Consider the following 27,759-nt stretch of genomic DNA (forward strand, 5'->3'; position numbering starts at 1 on the left):
AGACGAGATCATATAACTGCAAATGTGTTATTACTAAATCATGCAAAATTGTTTTATGAACAGTATTGATCATCTTTATTTTTATGCAACCACTAATATATAGAATCTGCCATTGCCTTATTTGAATCTTATAAGGAAATGAATTGTACCCGTTCATCTTCAGATAATCGTTTTGTAATGTGGTCAGCACTCCTTCGAGATCTTCTTGGATGAATTTTGTGTCGGAGTAGATAGTGATTTTGAAGTTCTCCAATCTAAAGAAGTAAAGATGGAACAGATTGATTAATGCGAATTATGTCAACCAATAAAATGAGATTTTATTCATTCAGCCATTTTTCATCATTTCTGCAGATCTTTTAGGATTCGGGATTTGCATATTTGGACTGGATAAAATCTGCAAAAGTCATACTATTGTTTGAGAAAGGAAGTGACCTGATAATTACAGATTGATGATTTTAGCTGGTTGTGAGGAAGTACTGAAGATTGTGAACAAAGAGTGCAGTAATTTTAGTGACACACTAGGAGGGAGGGGGGGGGGGGGGGGGGGGGGGGGGGGGGTTTGTTAACGTACAGAAACCCAGAGCTTGGTATAAATTTTTTACTCAAACACTGCATTATCAGGGAAACATAGAAACATATAAAATAGGTGCAGGAGTAGGCCATTCGGCCCTTCGAGCCTGCACCGCCATTCAATATGATCATGGCTGATCATCCAACTCAGTATCCTGTACCTGATTTCTCTCCATACCCCCTGATCCCTTTAAGAAGACATGCTTGAAATAGTCATGGATTTAAGACAGTTTTCGTGCCCCTCACCTGGATTCAACAATCCAAGCAGTTTATGAATCTGAATAGTGAATACAGTTCTGTATCGGATGAAGGGTCTTCAAGCTGATACATTAATTTGGTTTGCTTTTCCATACATGCTGCATGGCCTGCTGGTTGTTTTCAATATTTTCTGTTTTTATTTTAGATTTCCAGCATTTGCTGATGTCTGATTTCCCATGGACAAAGGCCAGTGGCATCTTGTCCTATCCCTGTCTAATTGCTTCCATGGGATTTCCATTATCCAGATACTACTGGCAACCCATCTCATTTTAATGCAATGTCATAAATGCTGTCCATCTATCCATTAGCTTGTGCCATTTTTCTCAGTCATTGTCTCTTTCCTGTGGGCATCAGGACATGGCTCTGCAAATATAGCCTGCAGAGGAGAAGGCTCAGGAGATAAATAGCATGTTAAAATGCACGTTAGAAATCCGATACCTTCCTGCCAATTGGCTCATAACACACAACAGTGAGAAACAAAACCCTGTCATATTGATGCTCTTAAGCATTCTTGAGGCTTATTGATGTTAACTGAAGAAGCCTCAAATACTTAATATACTGGCCATGCCTTATTTTTCTCCTGGCTGGTGAAGTTAATGAGCATTTGGACTCAAAAACTACCCATGAGCATGTGACACAATATTCTGGGGTTTCTGTGTGTCACTGGTCTCCCTGCTCTCCCTAAATCTCTTCCCCTCCCCCTGCAATACACCTCTGGTTCTTCACAGCTCCCAGTGTACCAGGACTTTGAAGGTCACCCCCTTCCCCACCCTGTACACTTGTCTTTGCTGACAGATATCACTGCGTTTTCTTGCCTGTAACCTCCCGTAGGTCAATTACCCATGTGTAATAGAAGGATAAAGATGACTTCTTCTCAGATGATGTCACTCACTCTGAGGGGTCACCATCTCAGCACTCCTGCCCAGAACGATGGTTGTGCTTTGATTTAGTGAAACTCAAGTTACAGGTGAGCAAGGGCAGGTGCTGGGGACAAATAAAACAATGGAAAGTAGATGTCGGAAGACTAAGAGGTTTCTGATCTCATGCAGATACTATGACTCAGAGTTGTAACTGTGTAGAACTGATGCAAATAATATGTAGTGAACAGGCATTTGATGAAGTCGTGCCATGCATGCTTGCAGGGATAATGAAGAAATCATTGCTATCTAAGGGTAATATGAGGTCTGCTGCCTTTGTCCATGGAAAACAAGGCTACCTAGATGGACCATCCAATGTGAGCATTAAATAAGTTAGCAATTCTGAAGAAGGTTCCCAACCCAAAATGTCACCTAACCATGTTCTCCAGAGATGCTACCTGACGCGCTGAGTTGCTCTGACACTTTGGTCTTTATTTATAAACCAGCATCTGCAGTTCCTTGCATCTCCATGAAGAAAGTTCATTTTAGTCCTCACTGAGGGATTGCACATCATGGATGTAATTTAAAAGAGGGTGTGGGACAGGCACCCCTTGGCGCATCAATCTGTAGGATAGTAATCAACAACTCAGCTCCAGTGCAGAAGAGCCATGAATCGCAGGCTGACAAAAGCAGACCTGAAAGTGGGAATGCTCATCAAAGCACTTCTTATCCTCTACTGCCTCCTTCTCCACCACCTCACATGCAGACTTGCATCTCAATGGCTGAGTTTGCCTCTACCGCTGCTACTGGTGCAGTCTGAGGTGGGGCCCTCTCAGGCTCTTAAACCTACAGGACATCAGCCAAAAGCATGATGGGGCGCAAGAGCGGAACTCACTATCAAAACATGGAGGGGACCGGGGGACACAATTTTTTGGCGGCCACGCGCGCATGCGCACACTCACACACACACGAGCGAGGCTTCGGAGGCTCAATCCAGCGCTAAATGCAGCTCAACTCTGTCTGTCTCACCGGGTTAACTACAGCCCTGTCTGGACTGATGGGATACCAGCGCTGCTTCTCCACGCTGGCCATATTTCCCGCAAGCCCAGGAAGGGCTGTAGGCTCACCTGGCGGGACAGGCAGAGTGTGCTGGGTGTAGCGCTGCTTCTCTGCGCTGGCTTTGGGCCTGGGGGCACCGCGCCCGTCTGACTCCCGACCAAAGATCCTATAGCGGAGGATCTTTGTTGCCGACCTCTCTGGCCTCTCTGGCCACCCATGGGGGGTGGGGGGGGGGGCACTCGGGACAGCGCCGGAGACCCGGCCGGGATCGATCCTGTCTGCGGGTGAAGCGCAGGTCTGTGCCACGTCTCCCTCCTCCAATCACCGCACTCTATCCTCAGTCCCACCCCCCCCACTCCTCCCTCCTCCAATCATTGCGCTGAATCATCATGTCCCGCCCCCATTGCCTGCAGACCGACGTCTCTCTCGTCCAATCGGCGCCCTCGATCATCAGTCCCACCCCCACTGTCTCGCGGAAAGCGGAGATTTCACCGGGTTTTAAAATCCGGTTTACAAAAACTTGGGGGGGATGTCCCCCACCTCTCAAAACATGGGGGGGGACGTGTCCCCTCTGGCCCCCCCGGGTTTTCCGCCCCTGATGGGGCGGCACATTGGCACAGCTGGTAGAGCTGCTCCCTCACAGCGCTATAGACCCCGGTTCTATCAAGACCTCAAATATAGTTTTAGTTTAGTTTAGCTCAGAGATACAGCATGGAAACAGACACTTCAGCCGTCGCCGACAATCGATAGTCGGCACTATGCACTAGTTTTATGTTATCCGAGTTTCGCATCCTACACACTGGGGCCAAATTACAGAAGCTAATTAACGTACAGATCTGCACGTCTTTAGAATGTAGGAGGAAACCGGAGCACAAATGTACAAACTGCGTACGGACAACACTCGTGGTCAGGATTGGACCCAGGTCTCTGTTGCTGTAATAGCTCTAAAACTAAAACTAAGCAACTCAGAGAGGGATCTTTCCTATTATTTTCTATGTTGAAATTAAAGAAGTTGTACGCGTAAGACTCTAGAAAGAAGAACCTGCTCAAGGACATGTATGTGGATTTTTTACACAATATTACAGTGTTGTATTCCTGTTATTTTGACTCACATGAATATTAAACCAGCCTTCTGGTTTTGCATGTTTTTTGGTTCACTGGCCTATAACGTGAAACATGAAGTTGTGCGAAGGAGGGGTGTGTGGAAGGGACACATGGCTGTAAGTTGGAATAGAAAGGAACTGCATATGCTGGTTTATACCAAAGATAGACACAAAATGCTGGAGTAACTTCGCAGGTCAGGCAGCATCTCTGGAGAAAATGGATAGTTGACTGTTTGTGTTGGAGAAGGGTCCCAACCCACCACGTCACTCGTCTATTTTCTCCAGAGATGCTGCCTGACCCGCTGAGTTACTCCAGCATTTGGTGTCTATCTTTGACTGCAAGCTGGACAGGTTTGTGTTGGGAAAAATACCAGAGCACAGAAAATAGATTTCTGATGGATATGTGAAGTGTGGAAATAATAACGTGGTAGCAATTTTCTATTCTCCTCTTGCATTTAATATCTCTGCATCCTCCTCCTTCTTCGCAACGTTATCTGAAAAGGCAGTGGGTTGGCTGGCTTGTGCTTCCTGGAAGTCCAACTTTTGCTTTGTCGTGTTCAGCATCCCCGTGCCATTTTGAAGATTTTGACTGATGCATCAGAGCAGTGAATAGCAGCTCCAACATGTTAAACACTTGTATATTGACACTTCCACTCATCTGGTGACTTTAGTCATATGGCTCCCAGGCATCAGACCACTACAGCCTCAGTTAAAGCATGTATTAATGCACTTTGAACAGCTTGCTTCAAGTATTAAATTGCTGCATGCTAAAGACATCATTGTAACTGCTCAATAATCCTCTATTCATCTGCATCAAGATCATTTGGTATCTGCACACAAACACCACGGTAATGCATTAAAATCCCTTGCCCTTGGTCTCCGCTTCTGAGTGACCTGGGATTACTTTAATTGCCACGTACGTAATTAGCAATTTCCTTTGCCTGTAGAAAAATAGTCACAGATTCGAACGCCCGAACGAGGATGCTAGGAGACTGCAAGGTGACTTGGATAGGCTGGGTAAGTGGGCAAATGTTTGGCAGATGCAGTATAATGTGGATAAATGTGAGGTTATCCATTTTGGTGGCAAAAACAGGAAAGCAGACTATTATCTAAATGGTGGCCGACTAGGAAAGGGGGAGATGCAGCGAGACCTGGGTGCCATGGTACACCAGTCATTGAAAGTGGGCATGCAGGTGCAGCAGGCAGTGAAGAAAGCGAATGGTATGTTAGCTTTCATAGCAAAAGGATTTGAGTATAGGAGCAGGGAGGTTCTACTGCAGTTGTACAGGGTCTTGGTGAGACCACACCTGGAGTATTGCGTACAGTTTTGGTCTCCAAATCTGAGGAAGGACATTATTGCCATAGAGGGAGTGCAGAGAAGGTTCACCAGACTGATTCCTGGGATGTCAGGACTGTCTTATGAAGAAAGACTGGATAGACTTGGTTTATACTCTCTAGAATTTAGGAGATTGAGAGAGGATCTTATAGAAACTTACAAAATTCTTAAGGGGTTGGACAGGCTAGATGCAGGAAGATTGCTCCCGATGTTGGGGAAGTCCAGGACAAGGGGTCACAGCTTAAGGATAAGGGGGAAATCCTTTAAAACCGAGATGAGAAGAACTTTTTTCACACAGAAGAGTGGTGAATCTCTGGAACTCCCTGCCACAGAGGGTAGTCGAGGCCAGTTCATTGGCTATATTTAAGAGGGAGTTAGATGTGGCCCTTGTGGCTAAGGGGATCAGAGGGTATGGAGAGAAGGCAGGTACGGGATACTGAGTTGGATGATCAGCCATGATCATATTGAATGGCGGTGCAGGCTCGAAGGGCCGAATGGCCTACTCCTGCACCTAATTTCTATGTTTCTATGTTTCTATGTTTCAGTCTGCCCTCAGTAGCAAGCACACTGGATATAATTCACCACACTGGAAAATAAACCATTAGTCTCATGCAATTGTGTGCCACGGACTGTAATGTGCCACAAATAAGACCAATGATCCTGAGATAGCTGGCGATTTTAGCTTCTACATTAAACACATGAACCATATCAAGCGCACACCACTGTTTGCTCCAGCAGATTATTTTTATTTCGCACTAGCTCTGCCTCCAAAAGCAGTCATGTTCAAATATGTAGCAGAACATCAACTACACTCTCTGTAACAGGTATAACTTCATGCCAGCTGGACATCTGTTGACTCCCTTCCTTGTCAAACTGAAGGTAGAATCGGAACAGTTTACTGCTGGGATTGCGGTTCACAATCGTTCTGTTTCCAAATCTGGTCTCCAAATCTGACAGTTTTGGTCTCCAAATCTGAGGAAAGACATTGTTGCCATAGAGGGAGTACAGAGAAGGTTCACCAGACTGATTCCTGGGATGGCAGGACTTTCATATGAAGAAAGACTGGATAGACTCGGCTTGTACTCGCTAGCATTTAGAACATTGAGGGGGGATCTTATAGATACTTACAAAATTCTTAAGGGGTTGGACAGGCTAGATGCAGGAAGATTGTTCCCGATGTTGGGGAAGTCCAGAACAAAGGGTCACAGTTTAAGGATAAGGGGGAAACCTTTTAGGACCGAGATGAGAAAAACATTTTTCACACAGAGAGTGGTGAATCTCTGGAATTCTCTCCCGCAGAAGGTACTGAGGCCAGTTCATTGGCTATATTTAAGAGGGAGTTAGATGTGGCCCTTGTGGCTAAAGGGATCAGGGGGTATGGAGAGAAAGCAGGTACAGGATACTGAGTTGGATGATCAGCCATGATCATATTGAATGGCGGTGCAGGCTCGAAGGGCCGAATGGCCTACTCCTGCACCTATTTTCTATGTTTCTATGTTTCGAATCCCAAAATACTATGCATTAGTGGTACCCAATATGGTCCTCCCTTTGACACCTACAATATACAGTTCGCAAGCAATCATCTCTGCAGTTTAAGAATAGAACTGCAAACTTTACATATTTTGCTTCCATGTCTTGTAGCCAGGTTCCCACCACATAATCTCTAAACTGGACCTTTCACAGGGTCCCTCAGGAAAGCAACTGTGAGGTTGCCTTGTGAACTGAAAAATGTGCCTGTCAAATCTTCTGTCCTCTCAGTGTTCTTGTTTTGTTTTCATTGGAACCTCTGCTCAAAAAATGTAAGTTAAAAACTCCTGTTAATTTATCTAAGAAAAGTTATTAGCCTAACAAAGCTGGCAACATGCCTCTTTCAATGGTGTTGGTTGCAGGCAGACCAAAACATTTTGGTTAACTGCAGATGTCACTGGTTTGGGAGCGGTTTCCTGATACGCTGTTATTCTCAAAGTATTTTGTGTCTGACTGCTCCCCCATCTACTCACAAAAAGGAATTAACATCCAGGTGACGGTGACTGTGCACCTGAGCAAATACCAAAACAATTAGCGACCTTTTGTGTTGAGGAGGTCATTCTTGCCTAATCTAGCTCAAACATCTGAGGTGACCTTTAGTGCAGTGAGATAGACGGTTTTACCTGAATATCTTTATTAATCTTATGTGCAAAATAATGAACCTATGATTAAAACTTGGGAATGCCAATGAGAGAAAATCTTAAAATCAATACTTTCTTTCCACAAATCAGAAATATCATAAGTATTTCCCTTCTATGTTGGTCCCGATACCCATCTGATGGTTTTCCTGCTTTCAAGCATCCATTAAAAGCATTTTGAACTTCCAAGAGTATTCTTTTCTCTAGTTTCTACACCAGTTATGTGGTAGTCTTGTCAGTGTCATCCATCCTCTCTTCTTCCACAGTAATTTAGTTAGTCTGTCACTCAGATTAGGTGCAATTTTGTTTGTGAATTTAGATCTGTTAGAAACCTTGGAAGTGGTAAGGGGAACTTCGTACTTTGTACTATCTATTCACCTTATTATCTCACATTCAGCAAATTATTTATTCAAAGCAAGGACTTATCCAGAATACCCAGTGTTGTAACGATGTTGAACTCACTACTCCATGATAGATTTGATATAGATTATCTGGAAATCAAGTGCTCTGCATTGAATAATTTCATAATGTTCATCATATCCTCAAGATATCAATCAATATCCCTCTTTTGATAACACATTAGAGACCATGTACCTTTATCTTTTGATCGATTTATGTCGCCAATTATTGACATGAACTTCCTGATCTACAATTACCTTTTTTTTTAAAATTTGTATTAAATACAAAAGCACTACTTTTATTTCTGATTTCAACCTTTCTCCTAATGCCCCTGTCCCACTTAGGAAGCCTGAACGGAAACCTCTGGAGACTTTGTGCCCCACCCAAGGTTTCCGTGCAGTTCCCGGAGGTTGCAGGTGGTTGCCGGAGGTTGCAGGTAGTGGAAGCAGGTAGGGAGACTGACAAAACCCCCCGGGAACCTCCGGGAACCGCACGGAAACCTTGAGTGGGGCGCAAAGTCTCCAGAGGTTTCCGTTCAGGTTTCCTAAGTGGGACAGGGGCATAACTCTCTGATCAGCATAAGCATCTTAGTTTGTGCAACTAATTTTGAGTATGCAATATGTCTACGGGAATGTGTTTATTTTAGTTTTGTAACTCAATGTAACGGCCAAAATTATATCAAACAACTTAAAACTTACAACTGGTACCAAGTTACAACTGTATTTTAGTCACTTCTGTAAATAATATAGACATTTAGCAAACATAAACAAGTATCCATGAAAACTGTTAGATCATGTAATCTGATTGACTGACTAATATCCTCCAAGGAAATAAACCTAGCCTGCCTTATTGGTTGACGATTTCTTGAGTCATGTTTCTCATCCACTCTTATGAGGTAGGCAGCATCATAATGAGCTTCATTACTCAGCGATTAATGTAGCCTTAACCATGTCTTCCACACCCTAGAAACAGGATACAAGCTATACTTAGTCATCTTCAGTCATACCTTTAAAAAATTAATTCCTTCAATAATAACTCTCACCGTGCTAAATGCCGGAAACATTTCTTACTATCTTTTATTGGTCAATTCTTATTCATAGGACATGTTTGCCATTTCTACATATTTGTGAAGGTTTTCAAATTCAATAGGTGGCCCCTCACATTTTGTTCTTCAGGATTTGACTAATTTATTTTATATGCTTGTTTGACTACTGGCCCATTTATGATTATGCGTGGGAAGGAACCTGCAGAACAAGGGGTCACAGTTTGAGGATAAGGGGGAAGTCTTTTAGGACCGAGATGAGAAAAACATTTTTCACCCAGAGAGTGGTGAATCTCTGGAATTCTCTGCCACAGAAAGTAGTTGAGGCCAGTTCATTGGCTATATTTAAGAGGGAGTTAGATGTGGCCCTTGTGGCTAAAAGGATCAAGGGTTATGGATAGAAGGTAGGTATAGGAAACTGAGTTGGATGGTGGTGCAGGCTCGAAGGGCCGAATGGCCTACTCCTGCACCTATTTTCTATGTTTCTATGTTTCTATGCAGATGCCGGTTTATACCAAAGCTAGAGACAAAGTGCCGGAGTAACTCAGAGGGTCAGGCAGCATCTCTGGAGAAAAGGGATGGGTGATATTTCTGGTTGGAACCCATCTTTAGACCCTATTCCATTTAAGATCATGTTTGTTGTATTTTATTTTTCAAGATTTGGGCACCGCAGACAAGGTCCACATTTATTATTGTGTAAGAAAGAACTGCAGATGCTGGTTTAAACCGTAGACACAAAAAGCTGGAGTAACTCAGCGGGACAGGCAGCATCTGCAGTCTGAAGAAGGGTCTCGACCCGAAACGTCACCTGTTCCTTCTCTCCAGAGATGCTGCCTGTCCCACTGAGATACTCCAGCTTTTTGTGTCTATCCACATTTATTATTCATTGCTAAAGGCCCTGGAGGACGAGACGGTGAGTCACTGCAGCTGAATGGCTTGTTAGACTGCTTCAGTCAACCGCATGTGGTGGGTGTGAAGTGACATTTAAGCCAGACTCGTTGGGACAGCAGATTTCCTCCCCTGACAAACATTAGTGAGCCATTAAGATTTTTAGCCCAATCTAGTGGCTTGTGGTCCATGAAACTTTGATTTGATGTGTTTTTTAACCATCCAGGCAACTCTCTGATCCTAAATGTCACCGCTCCCTTGTGAGATGCTATATATTTTTTAAATTCTAGATAAATGACTCTTTTAAATCAGTCTGAAGAAGGGTTTCGGCCTGAAACGTTGCCTATTTCCTTCGCTCCATAGATGCTGCTGCACCCGCTGAGTTTCTCCAGCTTTTTTGTGTACCTTCGATTTTCCAGCATCTGCAGTTCCTTCTTAAACACTTTTAAATGTCATGTTCCCTTGGTGAGATTTGAACCAGGTCATGAACTGGTAGTCTAGGATTATGAGTCTGGTAATGTAACCATTGCATCACCACTGTACATTGAGTGGTGCACTTTCAAATCCTGTGGAGGCCAAGTCAGTCGATATATTTAAGGCAGAGATAGACACATTCTTTATTGGGGAGAAGGCAGGAAAATGGGATTAGGAGGTAGATCTGCCATGATTGAATGGCGGAGTTGACTCGATGGGCCAAATGGCCTAATTCTACTCCTCTAACGTGAGCTAGTGAAATCCTCTGTCTTCATGATATAAAACATTCTGCTCGATATTTACTCTGTGGATTTCATGTCCATAAATTCTAGGAGCAGAAGTAGGCCATTCAGCCCGTCAAGTCTACTCCGCCATTCAATCATGGCTGATCTAACTTTCCCTCTCAACCCCATTCCCCTGCTTTCTCCCCATATCCCGTGATACCCTTCCTAATCAAGCATCTGTCAAGCCCCGCCTTAGAAAGTCCATTGACTTGGCTTCCACGGTCATCCGAGTTCAATACTGTCCCCCACACCCTCCTACTACACTCCCCCATCAGTGCCAGTACACCTCATTCTAATTGCTTCCCAATCTCTTGATAAAGACTTTAAAATTGTGTACCTGAGTATTGATTTGCAATATTATCTTATCTGCATGACTGTATGTCTGCCCATGATGCATGGACATATATACAGTCATACAGCAAGAAACAGATCCTTCAGACCAACTAAACTAGGCTTGTATTCACTGGAGTTTAGAAGGATGAGGGGGATCTTATAGAAACATATAAAATTATAAAAGGACTGGACAAGCTAGATGCTGGAAAAATGTTCCCAATGTTGGGCGAGTCCAGAACCAGGGGCCACAGTCTTAGAATGAAGGGGAGGTCATTTAAGACTGAGGTGAGAAAAAACTTTTTCACCCAGACAGTTGTGAATTTATGGAATTCCCTGCCACAGAGGGCAGTGGAGGCCAAGTCACTGGATGAAATTAAGAGAGAGTTAGATAGAGCTCTCGGGGCTAGTGGAGTCAAGGGATATGGGGAGAAGGCAGGCACGGGTTATTGATAGGGAACGATCAGCCATGATCACAATGAATGGCCGAATGGCCGAATGGCCTTCTCCTGCACCTATTTTCTATGTTTCTATTCCTACACTAATTACATTTTAATCCCACATTCCCATCAACCTCACCCAAATTGTAGCACTCACCTGCATAATGGCGACCGGATTACAGTTGCCAATTCAAGTACCAATTAGTACACCTTTGAGATGTGAGGAAAAACGAAAGCGCTTGAAGGAAACCCACAAACGCCACACAGGCAGCAGTGGAGGTTAGGATTGAACTCAGGTCATTGGAGTTGTGAAGCAGCACAACTACCAGCTTTGTTACTATGCCATCGTGTTAATAATGTTATGATTTTTACAAGTGCTATTAAAATGAATGACACAAATATCAAAATTCATCATCTGTGTACTGCACTGATGATGAATTTTGATATTTGTGTCACTAAGTTAAATTACGGACGTATATAAAAATCATTAAATGATTGCAGTTCAGTTTTGCTGTTCACCAGGTATGTGAAATAATGCACATTGTTCAATGAACTATGTGACAAGTAATACAATGAATAAAGAAAGCGGAAACATTTCGAAAGAGAATAAAATCAATGATATTCTGAATAAAATAGGGATGTTTTCAAAACAATCAAAACTAATATTTAAGGCCAAAATAGCCATATGCGTGTATTTGGCAATTTTACTGCTCTATATAAGACTTCTCTAAGCATACATTTTATATTTTGCTTCATGTTAGCATGCAAGCCCCGATCCTAACCAATGTCCACAACAAAGCCAACTGCCAAGTCTGCATTATTGCCCCAAAACATTTTCCAACCTTTCTCACTACAATGCCATATCTCACCTCCAACAAACCTCACAATGGAGTGGACCTAATTTACAAGACAACATGGAATATGTTCACACAAGAAGGGTTTTGGCCCGAAACATTGCCTATCTCCTTCGCTCCATAGATGCTGCTGCACCCGCTGAGTTTCTCCAGCATTTTTGCGTACCTTCGATTTTCCAGCATCTGCAGTTCCTTCTTAAACACATGGAATGTGTTCAACTGGGGTTCCCTGCATTCCAGAACTATGGTCACCCAAAATCTCTGCAATTAAGCTGCAGTGCATCGATGATGCTTGCATTTGTTGACATTTGAAGGCTGAGTTCCAAGTCAATGTTAACAAGTTGACTAAATCAGATGAGGTGTTCCATACTCACCCAGAGATTTGTGAATTTGTGGCATTCTCAGCCTCAGAAGGCAATGGAGGCTGATTCATTGGATGCATTCAAAAGAGAGTTAGATAGAGCTCTTAGGGCTAGAGGAATCAAGGGATATGGGGAGAAGGCAGGAACAGGGTACTGATTGTGGATGATCAGCCATGATCACATTGAATGGCGGTGCAGGCTCGAAGGACCGAATGGCCTACTCCTGCACCTATTTTCTATGTTTCAGGTAGTCCCGGCATTCTCTCTCTTTCTCTATCCCTACCACAACCGTCGTACTGTTCTAATTTGCACCCTACAAACAGCACACAATAGTCTGTTTCTTTTATCATTGTTATTTTTTTGCATATCTTTCATTCATTGTTTATCTCTCCACATCACCATCTATATCTCTCGTTTCCCTTATCCTTAAGCAGTCTGAAGAAGGGTCTCGGCCCGAAATGTCACCCATTCCTTCTCTCCAGAGATGCTGCCTGTCCCGCTGAGTTACTCCAGCTTTTTGCGTCTGTCTTCTGACCAAATCATATGATTTAGGGTGTATGATCCAGAACCAGGGGCCACAGTCTTAGAATAAAGGGGAGGTCATTTAAGACTGAGGTGAGAAAAAACTTTTTCACCCAGAGTTGTGAATTTATGGAATTCCCTGCCACAGAGGGCAGTGGAGGCCAAGTCACTGGATGGATTTAAGAGAGAGTTAGATAGAGCTCTAGGGACTAGTGGAGTCAAGGGATATGGGGAGAAGGCAGGCACGGTTTATTGATAGGGGACGATCAGCCATGATCACAATGAATGGCGGTGCTGGCTCGAAGGGCCGAATGGCCTCCTCCTGCACCTATTTTCTATGTTTCTATGTTTCTATTCTAGAAATATTTCTATTATAGAATATGGATGGACCATATTCACAACGTCAGCAAATCCAAGGTCTTCTTCTAATCTGCCCTCCTGTTCAATACTATTTCCAGCAATAATTTTCCAAACCTGGACCTTAGATATTGTGTACAATTCTTGTATCTGAAGAGCTACAACTCAGTGAAGGCAGATGTAATTTTGAAACAAATTTTCTCTCTTTTGAAAGTCTACAACCATTATCTATTCTTCTATTGAGACTGATACGAAGGTTATAGGTAGATATGTATTTACCTATAGTGTGGAAGAATTAGACATCAGTTTACCAGACCGGCATTTCCCAATCAATAGGATCAGAATTAAGTATCCAACCATCTGATCGGACAGTTCAGGAATCTAAAATGCAGAAGGCTAGTGCTGAAAAAATAATTCCTGTTTAACTTGAGGGTTTAACCTATATTGATTTTTTTTTAAATATGAATATCTGGATCTACAGTTAGGGTTGGAATCCTTTTGACACCAACCAATTATCAAATGGGACTTTTTTTTTTACAACATTGCAGGAAATATTGAGAAGATAATTGAAATATAGAGACATGTTTACTGCAACCAAATATTAAAGTCGTATCTATTTGGTTTAATATATCAATTCATCTTTCTTTACATTGTACATATCCAGCACCTGGTCAAATGTTTTGTTTCCTCTGTCAGTTCCTGTTATTCTCAGCGAATTTAGATGTTTTTCCTAATCGCTAAGGGTGGAGTATTTAATGCATCAAAATAGTGGATGGCATTTCTTCCACTTTTGTGCTTGTTTAAAAATAAATTCGTATTCACATTTATAAAAGCAACGGATAGGAATAAGCACAGATTTAAAAATAGTGCAGACCTTCAATTAAAGTCTGGGCACTTTATTTATTAACCGTACTGTCAATATCCTGTGTGAAAATATATCTGAGTACAAACCTACTCCCCCGTTTTGTGTGACTGGAGTTAATAATAGTGCAGGAGAGAGGAAAGTTTCCAAAATACCCTTTGTACTCATTTAGAAACAAACGCCTTGTGTGGGAATATTGTGATGCAAATGACAGGTCCTCCCCGGGTTACAGCAGATAGACAAAAAGTAAACTGCTGCAAGATCTCGGCTAATTCACTGTAACAATTCTCCGAAATATGACCGCGAACCAACTTCCCACAGGACAGAAGATACCTGTAGCCCCGCAGCAGCCGGCAAATCCATCCACCCGCTCTTCTCAAACACTTGCTCGTATGTACTAGCTGTACATTACTCTGGCGTTCACAAGCGGGGGAGGACTTTGTACGGACTTGCACAACGCTTAATCGGTACCAAAGCCTCTTTTTCTGTTGTCAGTGTATTACCCACACAGTAATACATGTGAATGTAATACGAACGGGATGCAATTTATTTATTCATATTATTCACATAATTCGTTTATTCGCATAACCCTAAGCATATATTTTATACGATTGTGGTCTATGTTACCGATGGTATCATATCGTGGTGCTAGAAACTCTCAGTCAACATCATTATGAGCATAAACCTAAATGTCATTGCTCTTCATCTCTCCAAAGCCAACGGTGGAAGAACTCCTTGGGTGTAGTAAATATCAAGATAGTGGCCAGGGAATTTGCCCATTGATCTGGCATTGACAAAGACGTCTCACCGGTAAATGTACAGTATCTCGGGGCAATCAAATTCAGCCGAAAATTCAACTTCAGGATAGCCTCGTGTAACTGGCTGCTCTCTGCAGACCTTGCTAAAGGAGAGACAGGACTACTAGAAACTGATTGCCAACATAATTATGGGCATAAACTCACTAGCCACTCAATAGAGGATCCAATTTAAAATGGATTAGAATGAGAACTGGGGAACATTCATGATATCAGAGGATAGGGGCAAAAGACTCGTGCGCTCATGCATACATTGAGTGGACCAGCGGGCTATATCGGAATGAAGCAGGTGATACTATTGAGATACAAGAGGCTGAAGATGCTGGAATCCGAAGTTAAAAAACAAGCTGTTAAAATAACTCAGCAGATCAAGCAACATAGGTGAAGACACGGGGATGGTCCGATGAAAGAGACAGTAGATGCTGGAATCTGGAGCTACACTTGTTTTACCCTCTTGATGCTGCTTGACCCGCTAAGTTCTTTGAGCAGTTTATCTTTTGCTCACGCCTACCACTAATTTTATGTATTTTTTTCAAATCCACACTTGTGTTTGGTCCTGGAATGGAATCTGCTTGTGATCACCATCCATGCATCATTGCTAGTCCCCAATCTACAGATACAGCGGACATTCGGTCCCAATGATGCTCGGTATCTCCCCCCCCCCCCCCCCCCCAAAAAAAGATATTTTAAAGTACAAAACACAGGAAAGCGAGCGGAATGACCGAGACAGCTATTTAGAATTTCGCCTCTTGCTGTTATTTCGACACCACATCTACTGAAAGCTCACATAATGGCATGATATCAGTTATCCCCACTGATACATGTTGAAGGGAATTCTGTTGTCGCTGGACAGTGTGGTTGGTTGGTAAAGCAACACCACCTGCGACCATGCTGGTATTAGACATTACATTTGCTCGGTGCAATGTTAATGTAGGTTGCAACGAAAGAATCCTTACCTGACCCACAAAATTATACTCCAGTTCTTCGGCAATAGCTCTCGCTACCTGCGCTCCTCCAACCACTTCCACTGCCCATTCGTTAACGTATTGTTTGGCTGTGCTGGCCATGTCCGCGATGGAGCAGAGCACCAACACCAGGAGAGCTGCAAATCCCAGCGAAGGACATCTCAGTTTCATTGTCGTTTCGATGCCGTAGAATAAAGGGTCTTGGAAGAAGGAAGCTCCGCAGGATCGGGGCAAACACTGCGAGGGCTCAGGCTGGTCCCGTAGTATGTAGGGAGGCGGTGAAGTGTCTTTGCAATGAGCTGGATGTTGTCAAGCGAAATGAAAGCGGTATCTCCGAGCATGAATAGAAAATAGTGTCTACGCACCAAATGCTACGCAAGGCATCGCCCTGACGTCAAATCGCTGTAGCTTCCATAACAGTGTCGATCAAATGTTCCCCACGAGGGAATTGTGAAAAGCGGTCAGAGGGATTCATTGGGTAAGTGCTGTGACACATCTTTAATGGGAACTGTCCATTGCTGAAATCACATCGCTCGGCAGCCGTCATATCCCAGCAGCGGGGCTGCTAGCTGCACCGACATCATCACCAATAAAATACCACCTGGAGATAGCTTGTAAAACAGCAATCCAATTCCCAACTAATGCCTTTCGAAGTAAGCAGGGATTGCAAATAAAATGCAGCAAAAAATATAATCACAGGTCGTTTCCGGAAAACGATTGCACGTTTTATTTTTTTAATGTTTATTCTGATAGCAAGGAACGTAAACAGCTCTTCGGCTGCCTGGATGATGGGCTAGATAGAGACCGAAACAGCAACAAAGCTTCCGACCTACCCACGGATCGGATATCGGTACCCGCCAAATGCCTCCAATTGCACACAGTGCCCAATGTTGCTGTTGTATTTTGCTACATTAAGCAGCCAGCGGGGAGAGGGTTGAATGATTAACTACCAAACTGAATCAACAGAGTTTCTTCTCGGGTTGCAAAGCCTACACATAATAACAGATGTGGCACTAAGCACTTTGGTGAATGTATTTGATGCAAGTATGACAGATGTGCATAGGTTTCATGAATTAAACTACTCGTGGCCTTTATTTGTGGGAGATTGAAAATCGCAGTAAAATGGCACCGAACAAATCACGTTAGATGCATCAAAAGTTATTCCCAAAATAGTCATCTGGAGCTGACGTGTGTGATAACAATCACGGTACATCATTCCTTCAGATCAGGGAAACAAAACCTTAGGACTGCAGCAGCTTTATCCCGACGTTTGTTTAGTTATTCACTGAATTTACATCTATTCGGGTCATATTTAAAACTGAAGTTAAATGTTACAAAGTGCATCTTATTTAAAATCATGTGCATCTTATTTAAAATCATGTGTAACGTGATAAGCAGGTTACCTAATCTAAAATATCATTCTAATCGAAAGTACGTTTAGCATTTTCTGTTGTAAGCTATGTTTCTGTGCAGAATGTATTTTCGACCCGAGTGCAAAGCGTATCAAAGTTTTCATTTTGTTTGCTAAAAAATGTTTAATTCAGCCGAATCAGATGTCCATCAGATTTTTTTAAATCTCAAGTCATGGTTTTTATCAAATACCCGAGTAAGGTTTAATAATAATTCACTCTGTTACTGCAAGGATACTATTTGTCTTGTCATTTTGATCCTACAAAGCCAAACAGGCAATATCTTCCTCAATTGATATTACTGCCTGAGATGCTGGAGGAATTGATAAGAAATTAGCCTTTGATCTATTTATCTTGTTCCATGAAGTGAAATACATAAACTGAAATAAAAGCAGAATCATTGCTAATCCTCAGCACATCAGACAGCATCTGTGGACAAAGGTTCAGAGTTAACATTTCAGGTTGAAGATTCTTCCTCAAATTTTCAGAATATTCTCTATGGGTGGTTTGAGGGTGTTCTTCTAATATCTGAGCTTCATGAGTAATTTAGCCTTGATACTCATGGTACTCAATGTATACCGTTGAGTGCATAATCTATGTACTTATCTTCTCACAGATGACTTTAGACCCGCAGCACAATTTTTAAAGTAAAGGGGAAAAGAATTAATAGGAATCTGAGGGGTAAGTTTTCACACAAAGAATGGTGAATGTATGGAACGAGATGCCAGAGGAGGTAGTTGAGGTAGGGCCAATCCTAACATTTAAGAAACAGTTAGATAGCTACATGGATAGGACAGGTTTGGAGGGATATGGACCAATTGCTGGCAGGTTGGACTTGTGTAGCTGGAACATGTTGGCCGGCGTGGGCAAGTTGGGCTGAAGGGCCTGTTTCCACGCTGTATCACTCTAAGACTCTGTGAGGTAGTGATCATAATATGATTACTTTTAATCTGCAATTTGAGAAGCAGAAAGTTAAATCGGACGTGTCAGTGATGCAGTTGAACAAAGGGGACTATGAAGGCATGAGAGGGGAGCTGGCCAAGGTAGGCTGGAAAGGGATACTCATTTCATCGGCTTCATATATTGCATGCATGGAAGAGATGCTTTACACGCCGCTTGCATCTATTCAACCAAGTGTGTTCTTAATGAAATCTCACATCTTTGTGAGGGAGGGATGGGATGGATGTGATCACCGGTTAAAGCAAAGGCATAGTTAGGACAGGGTAATAATCCCACCACTTAATTAACCAGTTCCCGAATGTAAGAACTATTTATACATGTAACATTTTTGTTAAAATCCCGTCCTGTGGGAAGGGCTTGCGGCAGCTGGTTTCATAATGCGAGGGAAGACATAGGGACTGACGAGGTAGAGTCACTGTGGATTGAGTTGAGGAATTGCAAAGGCAAGTAGACACTAATTGGTGTTGTCTACAGACCCCCAAATAGTAGCCCGGATGTAGGGTGTAAGTTGCAGCAGGAGTTAAAACTGGCATGTAACAATGGTAATGCCACTGTGGTGATGGGGGGATTTCAATATGCAGGTAGACTGGGAAAATCGGGTTGGTTCAGGACCACAAGAAAGAGAGTTTGTAGAGTGCCTCCGAGATGGATTCTTTGAGCAGTTTGTAATGGAGCCGACCAGAGAAAAGACAATTCTGGATTTAGTGTTGTCCAATGAACCAAATTTGATAAGAGAACTCAAGGTAAAGGAACCGCTTGGAAGTAGTGATCATAATAATGATTAGTTTTAATCCGCAATTTGAGAAGGAGAAGGTTAAATCGGAAGTGTCAGTGTTGCAGTTGAACAAAGGGGACTATGAAGGCATGAGAGAGGAGCTGGCCAAGGTAGACTGGAAAGGGATACTAGCAGGAATGACGGTGGAACAGCAATGTCAGGAATTTCTGGGCATAATCCGGAAGACGCAGATCATTTCATTCCGAAAAGGAAGAAAGATTCTAAGGGGAGTAGGAGGCAACCGTGGCTGACAAGAGAAGTTAGGGATAGAATAAAACTAAAAGAAAAGATGTATAACACAGCAAAGAGTAGCCGGAAGCCAGAGGATTGGGAAAGTTTCATAGGACAACAGAAGGAAACAAAACGGGCAATACGGGCTGAAAAGATGAAGTACGAAGGGAAGCTGGCCAGGAATATAAAGAAGGACAGTAAAAGCTTCTTTAGATATGTTAAGGGAAAAAGAGTAGCAAAGTCAAATGTGGGTCCCTTGAAGGCAGACACGGGTGAAATTATTACGGGCAACAAGGAAATGGCAGAAGAACTGAATAGGTACTTTGGATCTGTCTTCACTAAGGAAGACACAAACAATCTCCCAGATGTACTGGAGGACAGAGGATCTAAGGGGGTAGAGGAACTGAAAGAAACTTTCATTAGGCGAGAAATAGTATTGGGTAGGCTAATGGGACTGAAGGATGATAAATCCCCTGGGCCAGATGGTCTGTATCCCAGGGGCCTCAGGGAGGTGGCTCTAGAAATAGTGGATGCATTGATGATCATTTTCCAACGTTCAATAGATTCAGGATCAGTTCCTGTGGATTGGAGGGTGGCTAATGTTATGTGGGATTCAAGAAAGGAGCGAGAGAGAAAACATGGAATTACAGACCAGTTAGCCTGACCGGTGGTGGGAAAGATGCTGGAGTCAATTATTAAAGAGGTAATAATGGGGCATTTGGATAGCAGTAAAAGGATTAGTCCAAGTCAACATGGATTTATGAAAGGGAAATCATGCTTGACTAATCTTCTGGAATTTTTTGAGGATGTGACAAGTAAAATGGATGAAGGGGAGCCAGTGGATGTAGTGTATCTAGACTTTCAGAAAGCCTTTCATAAGGTCCCGCACGGGAGACTGGTGACTAAAATTAGAGCACACGGTATTGGGGGTAGGGTGTTGACGTGGATAGAAAATTGGTTGGCAAAGAGTAGGAATGAATGGGTCCTTTTCAGAATGGCATGCAGTGGCCAGTGGAGTGCCGCAAGGCTCGGTGTTGGGGCCGGAACTGTTTACCGTATATATTAATGATTTGGAAGAGGGAATTAGGAGCAACACTAGCAAGTTTGCGGATGACACAAAGCTGGGTGGCAGTGTGAACTGTGAAGAGGATGTTAGGAGGTTGCAGGGTGACATGGACAGGTTGAGTGAGTGGGCAGATGCATGGCAGATGCAGTATAATATAGATAAATGTGAGGTTATCCACTTTGGCGGCAAAAACAGGGGGGCAGATTATTATCTCAATGGGGTTAGGTTAGGTAAGGGGGAGTTGCAGTGAGACCTGGGTGTCCTTGTACACCGGTCACTGAAAGTTGGCTTACAGGTACAGCAGGCAGTGAAGAAAGCTAATGGAATGTTGGCCTTCATAACAAGAGGATTTCAGTATAGGAGTAAAGAGGTTCTTCTGCAGTTGTATAGGGCTCTGGTGAGACCACATCTGGAGAATTGCGTACAGTTTTGGTCTCCTAATTTGAGTAAGGACATTCTTGTGATTGAGGCAGTGCAGCGTAGGTTCACGAGATTGATCCCTGGGATGGCGGAACTGTCATATGAGGAAAGATTGAAAAGACTAGGCTTGTATTCACTGGAGTTAGGAGGATGAGGGGGATCTTATAGAAACATATAAAATTATAAAAGGACTGGACAAGCTAGATGCTGGAAATTTTTTCCCAATGTTGGGCGAGTCCAGAACCAGGGGCCACAGTCTTAGAATAAAGGGGAGGTCATTTAAGACTAAGGTGAGAAAAACTTTTTCACCCAGAGAGTAGTGAATTTATGGAATTCCCTGCCACAGAGGGCAGTGGAGGCCAAGTCACTGGATGGATTTAAATGAGTTAGATAGAGCTCTGGGGGCTAGTGGAGTCAAGGGATATGGGCAGAAGGCAGGCACGGGTTATCGATAGGGGACGATCAGCCATGATCACAATGAATGGCGGTGCTGGCTCGAAGGGCCGAATGGCCTCCTCCTGCACCTATTTTCTATGTTTCTATGACTCTATGACCCCAAATATCCTTACCCACTGAGGTCTCATTCTGAACTAATTAATGTCCAGAAAACTAAAATTGCAGGACAAAAAATGCTGAACAAAGAATGCAAGGCCCAGCACAACAGTAGGACCTTGTGTTTTGCAATCCAGTCATGTAGACAAACCAAATCAGGACTGTCCATGCAATGGATGAAACAATCTTCGATAGATGGAAAGACATGCTCCCAGATTTACCATTTGTCAAATTTGACAAGTTCTTCTGAATGTCCTTCATAGTCAGGTGCATTTACCTACTATTAAAAATCAAATGCATAATTAGAATAACATTAATTAAGCCTAAATTGTAGTAAATAACTTGGTCTTTAAGTAATTAAAATCCTTAGTGCAATTAAGACAGATGGAGTTGAATGGAATGAGAATTGAAACAAAAGGTTGTGATTCATATAGTATTAACATTTACAAGCATCAGTGCTGTTCACGATTCACATTAATGTGACTTAGATCTTGGAATCAAATATCAATTTCTATATTTGTAGATGGGTCCAAAATCGTTTGGTCAGTGCTGAGGAGGACATTAATCAATTTCAGCTGTACATTAATAATGGGCAAGAAATTGGCAAATGAAGTTCAACACAGATAAATGCAAGTTAGGAAAAATAGGGCAGTCACTGATTACATAGAAGGTATAAATTTTATTCACTATAAGGTGTTCCACAGGTTCGTAAGATTGTAAATAAAAAAACAATCAAGCACTATGATATTTTTTTCAAAATGAGTGGAAGTGGAATGTAAGAAAGTGATCAGGCATTATTCCTTCATCGCTTGCAGGTCTGTATCCAGTGTTGATCTCCATGTCATGGTAGGGATACTGGAGACTGTGCAGAGAATGACAAATCCAAGTGTCAGAATGTCAAGAAAAGATGAAAAGATCAGGCTCCTTTTGGGCAAACACATGGGGGAGAAGAAAATAATGGCAAATGCTGTTAGATTTACCTGTGGAAAGACGGGCGTGGACTGGCTGTGCTGAATGGACCTTTGCAGTGTAATATATCCAATCTGATACTATTTAGAATTCTGTGATGAGCTGAAGCCATTTCCCAACAAGCTCTCGGTTTTGCAGGGTGGAAATATCAAAGACTAGAGGGCTTAGGTTTAAGTTCAGAGGGAGAATATTTAATGAAGATGTTCAAGGCACGTTTTCTATTCAAAGTGTGGGTGGCTGGAATATGCTGCCCATAGGTATGGAATATGCTGTCCAGGGTGGTGGTGCATGCAGGTAAAATAGTAGCATTTAAGGGGTTTATAGAAAGACACTGGGATATGCAGGAAATGGAGGGATATGGATCACATACAGGCAGAGGTGATTAATGTCACTTGACCACATTCAGCATAGATACTGTGTGCTGTACAGTTCTACATTCTGTGTTCCAGCCGCTTTATTCTTATTAATTCCAATTTTCTAGCGCAAAAATATAACCTTAAATATGTTTTAATCACAATTTTAAGTTCAGATCATTCATCCTCTTTTATTGTTTGGTGTTCTGTGGCTTTTTTCAAATGCTTGAATACATTTCTGGGTACCAGCAACTAACCAAAAGCTAAAAGCCCTGTCCCACTGTACGAGTTCATTCAAGAGCTCTGCCGAGTTTGCCCTGATTCGAACTCGGAGATTTACGGTAATGGCCGCTCGTCGGTACGCGGGGCTCTCGTGGACATTTTTCAACATGTTGAAAAATCTTCACGAGTCTTCCCGAGCTTACCGCGTTTCCCGAGTACCTGCCGTTAGCGTTACGAGCCGCTAAGAGACGTCCCCGAGCTCAGACGTACCCGCTACGTACATTCTACATGCTTCCACATGTTTGATTTTTTTTTAACTCGGGAGAGCTGTTGCATGAACTCGTACAGTGGGACAGGGCTTTTAGAAATAAAATGGCATTTTTGAGCCATACTAACTAAGAAGAAAGAGTGTACAGTTTAGTTTATTGTACCAAGAAACCATGAAAAGCTTTTGTTGCGTGTTAAGCAGCCAGCAGAAAGACAATCCATGATTACAATTGAGCCATTCACGAGATACATGATAAGGGAATAACATTTAGTGCAAGGATAAAGCCAGTAAAGTCCGATCAAAGATAGTCCTCGGTTCCTCGGTGAGTTAGATAGTAGTTCAGAACTGCTCTCTGGTTGTGGTAGGATGATTCAGTTGCCTGATAACAGCTGGGAAGAAACTGTCCTCATGTCCAATCACACATTTCACAACATCAAAACTGTCAAAAGTATTTTGCAAATGAATTGATGGTTTTGAAGTGTACTCACTAGGAAATATGGTTGCTATTATCACAGAGAAGGATGCACAAACATAATGACTAGCAAATCATTGGCTGATCTGGAAGTCCGGGCCGCTGAGTATGTTCTCCGTCAGGGTTCGACGTCGGTGTTCCATCATCCCGGCGTGAGCATCGTGCCGCCCGTGGCGGCGACTGCGGGTGCTCGGGAGGCCCCGACCACGGGTGAACATCTGGGGAGATCGGCGGGGAGGCTGGCTGTACTATGGTACCTTCCTCAACTTTGGTGCCGCTGTGGGGTTATGTTGTGTCGTGGACTTCTGTGTTTGTGCTTTTTTTTTAAATATGTTTTATTTATTTATTATTTATTTTTATGTTACTTGACTGTAAGGAAAATCCATTTCGTTGTCTCTTATGAGATAATGACAATAAATTGAATACAATACAATACAATACAATACAATACAATTATTGTCACATGTGCCCAGCGTGAAAAGTTTTTTTTGCATGCTATAAAATCAGATCAGCTAATACTCTACCTAAATATAATCAAGTTAAACTCGTACAATAGTAGAACTAAGGGGAAGATACAGAATAAGGCAGGGGGTGCGGGTGGTCTACACAACTGTTGCTGTTGTGTTTTGTTCGCCAACCCAGCCTTTCCCATAGAATGGCATGCGAAAGACTGCGTTCCCAGGCAATGATCACACGTGCGAGGAGATAAACTTTTTACGAGAGGCTATGGAATGTAGGGCTGCTAACTTAGCTGATAACTCCATTTCACATTTTAGCTGAAATTGTCAGTTTGACCCTTACACTGCACTTGGTGGGACAAATCTTTGATTAGTTGTTAGAGTGTAATTACTGACCTGATCTCATGCAAAGTTCTTAGCCTTTCTTCAAATAGTGCCATGGAGTCTTTGTTGTGGGAAGGAACTGCAGATGCTGGTTTAAACCTACGATAGACAGAAAATGCTAGAGTAACAGCGGGATGGAGCATCTCTGGAGAGAAGGAATGGGTGATGTTTCGGGTCGAGACCCTTCTTCAGACTGTCAAGGGAGAGGGAGATTTGGAGATAAGGAAGTGTAAGGTGTGAAAACGAGACAAAGAGGATGGAGAATAGATCATTGTCAATGGAGGAAATGGGGACATTGAAAAAAATGATTCTATGAACACAAGTTGTCACACAATTACTATTTGATAGTGAGGATTTTGTATGGCCAGTTGTGCTGAGGTTAACTAAATCATGACCTGATATGAAACTTTATTTGTTTTTATTGCATTCTGTATCAATTAATTACATTTGAACTTGCTGGATTTCTATACCAGGTCAGACACATGTGGCTATAATAAAACTAAACCAAAAAAACAATTTACTCCCAAATCAGTCAGTTTGTGAGTCCAAAAGTGAGGAGCATATACCTCAACATGTTTTTGTTTTCTCTCGATGCCTCCAACTCCCACTGATGGAAAAGGATTAAAAAACTTCAGTTAAATATTGAATTTGAAAACAATTGCTGATGATGGAAATCTGACACAAAAGCAAATAATATTAGAAACAACAGGACAGGCAGTCTATGGAGAAAAAAAACAGACTCTATAATACAAATGATGAAGTCAAGTGATGCTTGACCTAATGATTTTTTGGGGGGATATGTTGGCATTTCTTGTTTTTGTTTCTGCTAAATATTAGATTATCACCAACAATGCTTTCTTGTGATGGTAAGCACCAGTACAGTATACTGGCATCTCAAAAAAAGGTTAAAAACTAGATTAAAGAACAGCAGCCAATTGTGTCATGTGGACCATTATGTGCACACTGGCATTTTTTCATCTATAAAGAAACTGCTTACCATGTTTGATCATCTATTTGTGTGAAGAAGCAAGCAGCAAGATAGAAACATAGAAAATCGGTGCAGGAGTAAGCCATTCAGCCCTTCGAGCCATTCAATATGATAATGGCTGATCATCCAAAATCAGTAACCCGTTCCGGATTTTTCCCCATTTTGCTTGATTCCCTTTGCCCAAAGAGCTAAATCTAACTCTCTCTTGAAAACATCCAGTGAATTGGCCTCCACTGTCTTCTGTGGCAGAGAATGCCACAGATTCACAACCCTCTGGGTGGAAACATTTTTCCTTATCTCAGTCCTCAGCCCCTTATTCCTAAACTGTGACCCCTGGTTCTTGACTTTCCCAACATCGGAAACACTTTTCCTGCATCTACCCTGTCCAATCCTCCAAGAATTTTATATGTTTCTATAAGATTCCCTCTCATCCTAAATTCCAGCGAATACAAGCTCAGTCAACCTATTCTTTCATCATACGTCAGTCCCAACATCTCAGGAATTAACCCGGTGAACCTACGCTGCACTACCTCAATAGCAATAATGTCCTTCCTCAAATTAAGAGACCAAAATTGCACACAATTCTCCGGGTGCGATCTGCATTAGGACCTCCTTGCTCCTAAACTCAAATCCTCTCATAATGAAGGCTTTCTTCACTGCCTGATTAGTCCTAAATCAATCTTCATATAAATTTAATCTCTATACTATACCAACAAAAATTATTTAAAAACAAATATAATAGCATCATTGCTGGGAAAGTAAAAAAAGACGTTCCAATTGATATTCGGAAAACATGCCGCATTTTCTAGAGGCCAAGACATAAATCACTTTATATTACAAGACAGCCTATTTCAGATTGGATGGATGACAGCATTGTGCGATTGCTGGTAGCAAACATCCTTCATCAAAATTGATTAGTGTAACCTTATTTAAAAATTTCCACCATATTGTTGATTTCAAACACAGATTAAATAATGCTTTATGATATATCCAACTATTGTAAGACGTATTTGGTAGTAATTTCCCACAGTAAAATAAAAATTTACTTTGTTTAATTATATAGCTAAATGCTGCTACCCAAGTACCTGTACCCAAAAAGCCAAGGATTACTTGTCTTAATGACTACAGGCCTGTCACACTGACCTCTGTAGTCATGAAGACTTGAAAGGCTTGTGCTGGCCAAGCTAAAAAATATCACAAACCCCCTGCTGGACCCTCTGCAGTTTGCATATCAGGCCAATAGATCTGTAGATGATGCAGTCAACCTGGGCCTGCCTGGATGCAGACCACCAGCGGACCTTTGCAAGGATTTTGTTTGTTGATTTTAGCTCTGCATTCAACAGCATTGTGCCAGAGCTACTACACTCCAAACTTTCCGAGTTGACTGTGCCTGAACCCCTCTGTCGGTGGATCACCAGCTTCCTGACAGAAAGGAAGCAGCATGTGAGGCAGACCTTCAGCATAGAAGCACTGCAAGGCTGCGTACTCTCTCCTCTCCTCTACTCTCTCTACACCAATGACTGCACATCCACTGACTCCTCTGTCAAGCTTCTCAAGTTTGCGGACGACACAAGCCTGATTGGACTGATCCAGGATGGGGAGGAATCTGCCTACAGACAAGAAGTGACACAGCTGGCGTCCTGGTGCCATCGCAACAACCTGGAGTTCAATGCTCTTAAGACAGTGGAATTAATTGTAGCCTTTAGGAGAGCTCCCCCTCCCCTCCTCCCACTCATCATCAACAACACCACAGTCACATTTTAAGTTCCTGGGAACCATCATCTCCAAGGATCTTAAATGGGGGCCCACCATCGACTCCACAGTCAAAAAGGCACAACAGAGGATGTACTTCATACAGCAGCTGAGGAAGCACAAGGAAGGCAATGATGGTCCAATTCTATACGGCCATCATAGAGTCTGTCCTCACCTTCTCCACCATGGTCTGGTTTGGCTCAGCCACCAAGCACGACACCTGGAGGCTGCAGCGAATCGTCTGATCAGCTGAGAAGGTTATTGGCTGCAACATTCCCTCCATTGATGAACTGTACACTGCAAGGGCCAGGAAGCGAGCGGGTAAGATCATCTCTGACCCCTCTCACGCTGGCCACAAACTCTTTGAATCACTTCCCTCTGGAAGGCAACTCTGGACTATCAAAGCTGCCACAGCCAGACTTAATAACAGCTTTTTTCCACGAGTAATAGCTCTGCTCAATAACCAAAAGTATGTAGCCACCTTTTGTTCTGGTATTTAATTTAATTCACATGTTTAATCGATAATGTTTTATTATTG

The 27,759-nt window shown here is 42.5% G+C and overlaps 1 protein-coding gene across 1 annotated transcript in view; it reads right to left on the reverse strand.

The window, feature by feature from the left end:
• The window catches only part of pcsk1 (proprotein convertase subtilisin/kexin type 1), an 80,865-nt gene extending 64,362 nt beyond the window's left edge, over positions 1-16,503 (reverse strand). The window contains exons 1-2 of the mRNA XM_033017305.1: positions 15,934-16,503; positions 150-254 (exon numbers count right to left, since the gene is read on the reverse strand). Of these exons, the coding sequence (XP_032873196.1) occupies positions 150-254; positions 15,934-16,113 (285 nt within the window). The 5' untranslated portion in view covers positions 16,114-16,503. The remainder of the gene's footprint in view (positions 1-149; positions 255-15,933) is intronic.
• Positions 16,504-27,759: the final 11,256 nt, after the last annotated feature.

This window comes from Amblyraja radiata, chromosome 3 (assembly GCF_010909765.2).
Source record: "Amblyraja radiata isolate CabotCenter1 chromosome 3, sAmbRad1.1.pri, whole genome shotgun sequence".
Lineage (NCBI taxonomy): Eukaryota > Metazoa > Chordata > Chondrichthyes > Rajiformes > Rajidae > Amblyraja > Amblyraja radiata.